This window comes from Heloderma suspectum, chromosome 2 (genome assembly GCF_057233095.1).
Source record: "Heloderma suspectum isolate Gila_16-S chromosome 2, 16-S_ref, whole genome shotgun sequence".
In the NCBI taxonomy this organism is placed as follows: domain Eukaryota; kingdom Metazoa; phylum Chordata; class Lepidosauria; order Squamata; family Helodermatidae; genus Heloderma; species Heloderma suspectum.
The window spans coordinates 172,703,593-172,711,133 of NC_139459.1; the positions used below are offsets into that span (position 1 = coordinate 172,703,593).

At 47.3% G+C, this 7,541-nt stretch overlaps 1 protein-coding gene across 10 annotated transcripts in view; it reads left to right on the plus strand.

The window, feature by feature from the left end:
- Window positions 1–7,541, plus strand: part of LOC146353278 (uncharacterized) — a 32,296-nt gene that overhangs the window by 23,268 nt on the left and 1,487 nt on the right. For all 10 annotated transcript variants that reach the window (XM_084836110.1, XM_084836108.1, XM_084836109.1 and 7 more), the window contains 3 exons: window positions 2,762–2,933; window positions 4,304–4,459; window positions 6,087–6,223. In XM_084836110.1, the coding sequence (XP_084692236.1) occupies window positions 2,762–2,933; window positions 4,304–4,459; window positions 6,087–6,223 (465 nt within the window). The remainder of the gene's footprint in view (window positions 1–2,761; window positions 2,934–4,303; window positions 4,460–6,086; window positions 6,224–7,541) is intronic.

Sequence of the window (7,541 nt, forward strand, 5' to 3'; positions counted from 1 at the left end):
CAGCCTAACTTAGGCAGAAAAAAGATCATGACCTGGTTCACAGGGCACAATAGCGCACAGTGGTTTAATTTACCTATGGGGAACTGTTGCATTCTGTCAGGCGCTCATGGGCACCATTTTTGCATGGTGCCCATGGGCACCCACCTTGCTGCGGTTTGTCATGTCTTGCAAACTCAGGCAGCAGGTGTTGTTTGAGGGGGCAGCCCCCGTGGGCAAATTAAGCCATATTGTGACACGTGAACAGGCCCTGTCTGTTGTTCCTACTGTTAATTAGGAGTCAGAAATCCTGGTTGATCCACTGCAAATAACCCTGCTCTTGGGCTCCCCTGGCTGGCCATTGCTGGCAACAACTGTGCTGGACAGACCTTTTGTGTGATTCAGGATGCTTCCAGATTAGGCTTTTACTGCACCATTGCCCTGCCTTGTTCACAGAATTTTACGAGCGATCTCCATGATGTCATTTTCCCTGTGTAATCCCCCCGTGTTTTCCTATGCCGCCTTGTGTGTTTTCTCTTACACAGAAAATCCATGAAGTGAGCAATCCTACGGTCCCTGGGAGAGCATCCCAGGAACCCTAGGAATGCTTGGAAGAACGCTTCCGAAGTCAGAGACACTGCTCGGACCTCTGAAGGGGGAGTTAGAGATCCGACCCCCCTTCCCTGCCCCCTCGCAACTGGCATGGAAAGAACCCTGCCGGATGTCATTCAAGGTCAAAAAATTGACCTCAGAGGAGGAGGAAAGGGGGTGTTCCAGGGAGAGGGGAGGAGACCAGAGAGGCCAGGATACGAGTTACCCTGAGCTTCCTCCAGCCTCCTTGCCTTCCACCCTGAAGTCCCCTCGCTAGCAAAAATCAGGAAAGATGGAGGACGGGGAGGCAAAGGTCACCTCTGCCATTCCTCCTGTCCTGCCAGCTTCAGCCCTGCAGGGCATAGGGATCTCAGAAGCCTCCGAATTCAGAGGCTTCCAAGCAATGAAAGAAAAGTTAGAATAGCTCTACAGTGCCAGTTCTTATGGGAATTGAAAAGCCAGCAAACATCCTAGGCAGATAGGCCAAAAATGTTCTCTGAATCTGCCCTGGCTTTGCCCCTAGACCCCATCCAGGCTACTAACTTTTTGAAATCAAAAGTTGGTAACTAATGTAATAGATTGTTCCTCTCCCCCTTGTTTTGTTCTGTCTGGTTCTGCTGTAGGATTTAAGCCATGTACTTAGAACAAAAACATTACTGAAGGGGTGGTTCAGGACAAATAGCTGTCCCTGAGAAGCAAGACTGTATTCCAACAGCAAGGGTCCCCCCAACCCCTCAAAATCAACTGGCAGACTGGAAATCCTGGTGGTATCTCTGTGAGGGATAATAATGCTGAGATAAAAAGCAACTGTGTTTCTTGTTGAACAAGGGGAGAGAAAAAACCTCTAAACAACACTCCAGTTGTTATGTTTGCCTCATTCTATGTATTTTGGGGTAAAAGCATTCCTATAAGATGCCTGTGCCATGAATCATCAATTCTCTGAGCAAAGCTGTAATAAAGCTGCAACTCAATTAACACCCACCCAGTTCCCTCATCATCAAAGCAATCAGGTAACCCCATCAGTCTGTCTTTTAGATAACCTTTTTCTCCTTTTCTTTTCTTTTCTTTTCTTTTCTTCTGAAGACCTTCTCCTGCGATGATAAGCATTTTGTTACTCGAACCTGTATATGCATCGTGTATCCCACATTCTCAGGCTTGCCTGCAGATGGGAGCAAGATGCAACTCCTCTGCCTGTACTCCACGCACTGGGCTGTATCGATTCCCAGGCTCTCCATTTGCTACCGCTGTCAACACATTTGTACTAATGGGACAATAGAGGCGTGAATCCATTTTGCAGTGGGAATAAGGAGATGGTGGAAAGGATCCAGAGCTCTTAAAATGGTACCTCTGGTTGGGTGGCATGGTGGCAATGGGTAATAGGGGACCAAGCGCAACAGGGTCCAGGGCTATGTGTACTTTGTGCTTAAAAAAAAAAAAGAAAATTCTGTGACCTACATTTTCCACCAAGAAAAGCAGAATGCTGCAGCTTTTATAACAGGGCCAGTCCAAGAAATTTGCTGCATGAAGTGGGGCAGCAGTTGTCTCACCCCCACCCCTGAGCCCTGCAAGTCAAGGTGCATAGTCCCCAAAGCCAGCCTTTGCCACATGAGGCCAAAAATCCCACAAGTGTCTCTCACTATCCCTGGCAGTAAAGATACAATAATAACCAATGAAATAGCAAGTAGTGTGATGCCCTTTCATGCTGCCTCAAATCTGCTAAGGCAGCTGCCTCGCTCTGCTTAACGGTAGGGCTGGCCCTGTTTTATAAACTATGCAGATTAAGCAGCTGTACATATTGTAACTTATTATGTAAGTACTGCCTTGTCACGTCAGATCAAAGGCAACTCACTATTTGTCCAGCCAAATGCCTCTGGGACCTCACAAGCAGGGCATGAAGATGATGGCCTTCCCTTGATACTTGCCCTCAGCATCTGGTACTTGGGTTATATGCTTCTTATGTTAATTTCCAAACTGAAATGTGAAGCCATGAGGGATAGAAACCTGCCCCCTTCTGCATAACGATGAAGTCGCTGCCCTAGGCTCCTTTGAATCTAATACTCGTGATGCTGGTGGTTGAGGAGATTTGCTAACAGAACCGGAAGACAAGGCTGGGAATTCTGGGGTTCTGGGTTGAAGTTTGCTAGTGCTGAACTGCATCTGTCCAGTTGCGTTGACTTGTGTCTGTTCCCCTTAGGAGAGCATTTCCTTCTGGGTGGGGCTGTCGCGCCGGGGGTTTGCTGGTCTGGGCTTGGCCATCGTGGCTTTTTTCATCTGGACCTACAAGGACCCAGCCAAACAGAGCCAGGAGGTGCTGCAAAGCCTACAGGAGACCAGGACAGAGATTCAGCGGCTTCTGCAAGAAACAGGTGTGGGGGGGTGTATGGATGAGGTCTTGGAGAGAGGGCCCTGCTGTCTTCAGTAGGCTCTCTGCACTGCTGGGAGACCCAAGGAGAGGATGTGGTCCTTTCTTGTACTCCAGGTGGGAGCTATTAAAAGGCAAGGGGCAGAGTGGGGGACAGAAGCTGTTATGGCGACTGTAGACAGGACCAGCCCACATAAGAGGGTGGGGCATGTGTATTTGTGTGCGCGCGCACACAGAGATATTACAAGCTATTTTATGTCTCCACCTGAAAGATTCTGGGTGCTCACTTCTGATGTTACATTTTAAAAGAAAAGGAATATACATACATCCAAATAGCTGACCTAGGGGTGGCTGGGAAACGGAGTGCTGCAGTTGCCTAGCAACCACTACACAGCATCTCCCCTTTTTCCTTGCCCAAAGAGCTGACTTCTGAGAATGGCAAAGGAGCCTGTGCGTGTGTGTGTGTGTGTGTGTGTGTGTGAAGGAAAAGGGCTGCAAAGAAGCAAAAGGACATGCTGTGAGAAATCCCTGGCAGATGGGCTACCTTCCAGTAGCCTTTTCTATATTCCAGACCATCTCCCCAATTAATTATAGTAGTTGGACCCCATTCTCCTCTCTGGCTCAGAATATCACACCCAACCAGGCCTCATGGCTGGCTAGGCCTCTAGACCTTGGAGTTTTCTGCTGAAGGGATAGCCTGGCCACCGCAGTCCATGCATTGGTAACCTCATGTTTAGATTATAGTATGTGCTTTATGTGGGCTTCCTTTGTGCTTGGTCTGGAAGCTGCAGCTGGTGCAGGATGCTGAGTGGGGCGCCTTGTCATGCATGTGTGACATTGGTGGTGTTGAAGCAACTGCCTGTTAGCTGCCGAGTCATGTTCAAGGCCATTGTTGGCATCTAAACGCCCTGAGCAACTTGGGACCAGGTTACCTGGAGGATGGCTTTCCCTGATATACACCCGTTCGAGCACTAAGATCATCTGAGGAGGCTTTGCTGCTTGTACCATGGCCTACTGATTGCCATCTTGTGGTAACCCAGAAGCAGGCCTTCTCTGTGGTGGTACCCCCTATGGGAATCCCCACCCCCCGTATTCAGGAGGTGCCAACTGTGTGTGTTTAAGGCACCGGTTAAAGACCCATCGCTTTACCTAGACCTGAATTATTGTGCTGCTGAGTTTGTTTCTAGTTATGGCATTGTGAGGATTTGGGTTTTATGTGTGTATGTGTGTGTATACGTGCACATGCACACACTCATACACACTATTTTAATGTAATTTTTTTTGTAAACAACTTAAAGTTATTTTTAAATATGGTAAGCAGTATATAAATCTGTTAAAGAAATAATAAATAAATGTGTACAATCTGTTTTCCAGAGACGCTATTGGCTAAATCAGAGCTCCTGCTTCAAGACTCTGAGCTCAGTGCAGAAAATGAGGTATTCATGGACTCAGGATTCCCAGAGTTGCTGTCCTATTCAGGGTGTACAGCTGAAATGCAAGGAAAGAAACACTGGGCTGGCCAGCAGAAAAGTGAGTGCTACATCGGGGCGGGGGGGAGGTGGCAGATAAAGAGCTGGTCTTAGGGCAGGTAAGCATGTAGTAAAATCCTGCCCTCCACCATGAAGGTCACTGGGTGGACTTGAGCAAATCTCTCTTAGTTTAACCTGTCTTTCAGGGTTGCCACAAGGCAAACCCCCCCCCCCCCCCGAACTCTTTGGAGAAAGAGCAGGCCTCAAATGGAATAACACTGAAAGTTGCCCTTTGCTGCTGTTGTGCTTTTATGTTGTATGTAATGTTTTTCTCCACACTCAAATGAAACAAGTTGGCTCTGACATAGGTTACTTCTACGTGAGCCTTTTTTTTCTGGAATTGCCAGCCTTTGTTCATTCGTACATTTACGGAGCATCCAGCTGACAACATTGCCAAGTCATTGCCTTCCATTTTTTCTGTGTGTGTGTGTGCGCGCGCGCGTCAATTTGTGGCATTAAAGAAAATTGCCACGTTTGCCTGTATAGTATAGTCAGGCAAAGTGTTCTTGAGGCTTTTCAGGGCTCCGGTGCCTATAAATAAGTTTCCTGCTTGCTGGTTCTGCTCTTTTATTTATGTTGGTTGAGTAAGCTGGGGGATTAGTGATGTCCACCAGCCATACTCAACAGAAAGAGAGAAGGGCAGAACCAGCAAGCAGGAAACTTTTAATTAATGTTGGAAAGGCTCTTCTGAGAGACTTATTTCTGAGTAAACATTATAGAAGGATCTTGGCCATAGGGAAAGGCATTGCTGGACAACACAGACTCATAGAGGTATAGCAAGTGCTTTGTGGAACTTCTATTTTAACCCCACTTGTGGGGCTGCTTGTGGAAAAGCCGAGGCTTGGCTGTGACTAAAGGGCCCTAGTGTGGAAGTAACCAAACTATCAAATTAAACCACTTGTGAGGGCATGTTGATGCTGTTTGTCAGTAGACTTTCAGTCATGTTTCGGGTACCACAAGAGAATCCCCTACCGTGGAGGTCAAGAACTACCTTTGGGAAACTCTGCAGTAGAATAAGGGGGCTTGGGGTAGGTAATAGCTCCCATTCTGCTTCCTGGTTCCATTCAAAGTGCTGGTGTTAGATTTTTAAAGCACATGTTCCGGATCCAGACTATCTGAAGGAGCACCATTTCCCCACATATTTTCCCCTGAACATTAATACATTAAAGATGAGGCCCTGCTGTGGCTGCCATCCAAGGCACAGTAGATGGTGTTTAGGAGCAGGGCCTTTTCAGTTGTGGCACCTTTCTTGCAGAGCTCTTCAGCTAGGGAGGCATGTTTGGCCAGTTTGATGGACTGTTACATAATTGGTAAAGACTTTGCTATTCAGAAAGGCATTCTATTTGACTGGCAGCTGTTGAGTTTTGATTGGTTGTGGGGCTGAACCAATCAGGATGTTAACACTGTTCTTACTAGCATTTCTCTTTGTTTTACTTTTCACCACCAAGACAGCTCATGTTTAGGCTAACTGGGGATGTTTGTTTAAGTGTGTTTCAGTGGAACAAACCTGGCTTCCACTTCTAAGGGGGAGGGGGAATGTAGGTTAGCTAAGTCTCTAGGAGGAAGCTAATGCTCCTGCCTAAAGGTTCCTTCTGAAGCAACCAAGAGTCAATCTAACATTCCACTAGGAGAAGAGACATGGACTAGCAGCCCCAAGCAGAGAGGACACTCCCCTTCCCGCCCGCATCGCTCAATGTCCCGCCAGCGCAGTCGGACCCAGAGCGCTGCTGCCCAACCGCTGACGATCCCTGTACCTTTGGAGGGGGTGAGTCCATTGCTTGTGCTATGCAAGTGCGTAGATCCATTTATTTATTGAATTAATTAAAATATGTATTTAGGTGGCTTTTAAGGGTAGAACCCTCTTGAGGCAGTGTACAGGATTAAAAAAGCAGAGCTGAAACCCAAAGTTCCATGCTGGGTCATTTGGAGGGATAGGAATCCTTGTGGATGAGAGCAGGGGGTGAGGGAAGAGGGACAGGGCGGAAAAGAATTTGACTAGTGTTTCCAAGCACAACACCAGGAATCTGTTTTGGAAAGATTTACTCCCAAACCCTCTTTCCTCTTATTCAGCAAAGCAACCAGAATCTAGAACTCTTTGGTTCTATCAGTTATTATTTATGTCAGTCAAATGGATATGTTGCATATGGTATGCTAGGAACCAAAAGGCAGGAGGTGGGAGGAGAGGAATGTTGGGTGGGAGAGTCTCTAGGAGCTGCCTATCCTTGCAGTAAAAGATTGGGGGCTGGAACAGCTCCCTCCTAAACCCTCAAAAGCAGCAGCAAGGAGGGGCCAGGGATCACACATGCAGTCCTCGTGCTGCCAAGGTACCCTGACAGCAGGTGGGGGGTTAAGCTGAATGGGGAGGGAACTGAGCTCAGAGGACACATGCCACAGGGAACATGGGAAGGACCCTCTCTGGAGGAGGGATCTGAGGACACACTTCCTCTGACCCCAATTCCCCTCTTTGCTCATGCCATTTTCTGTGCTTGCCAACTTGATACATCAGTATGTCTTAAACCTACATGAATTTTGCAAGTCTGCATGAACTTGCATAGCTTCCCTCACTTTGTATAATTATGCAGGTTTTAAAAAAGCATTTTGCATCATTTACTTAAGACTTTGCTAGTATGGGGAGAGGGCACAAAGATGTGGAGAGCAGGAACCCCCTTCCCATACCGTTGGAAACCTTACCCCAGATTTTCGATATATACTGGGGTAAGATTTCCAGGGGTTTGGTGATGAAATGAAAACTGGGATGTTGCCCTTTTTCTGTGCTTTGGTGGAACCACGGCATGCACCTATCCCTGCCAGCATCCTGCCACCACACTGTAGAAATCAGCACACACATCTCTCAGGGTGTTTCACGATGCATGTAAACTTGATAGCTAATGTCCCCCACAAAAGTGCAAACAACTGAAGCCCATCTTATTTTTGTAAATATACTTGATATGTATGGTAAGGCTCAAAGGCACTGTGCTTGAGAGAAGACTTTTTTTTTAATTGGCACGAAGTGCAAACAGCCCTAGCTCTGGGAAGAGATGCTAACTTTACTGCATTGCTGCAGTCCCACTGCAAACAGTGGC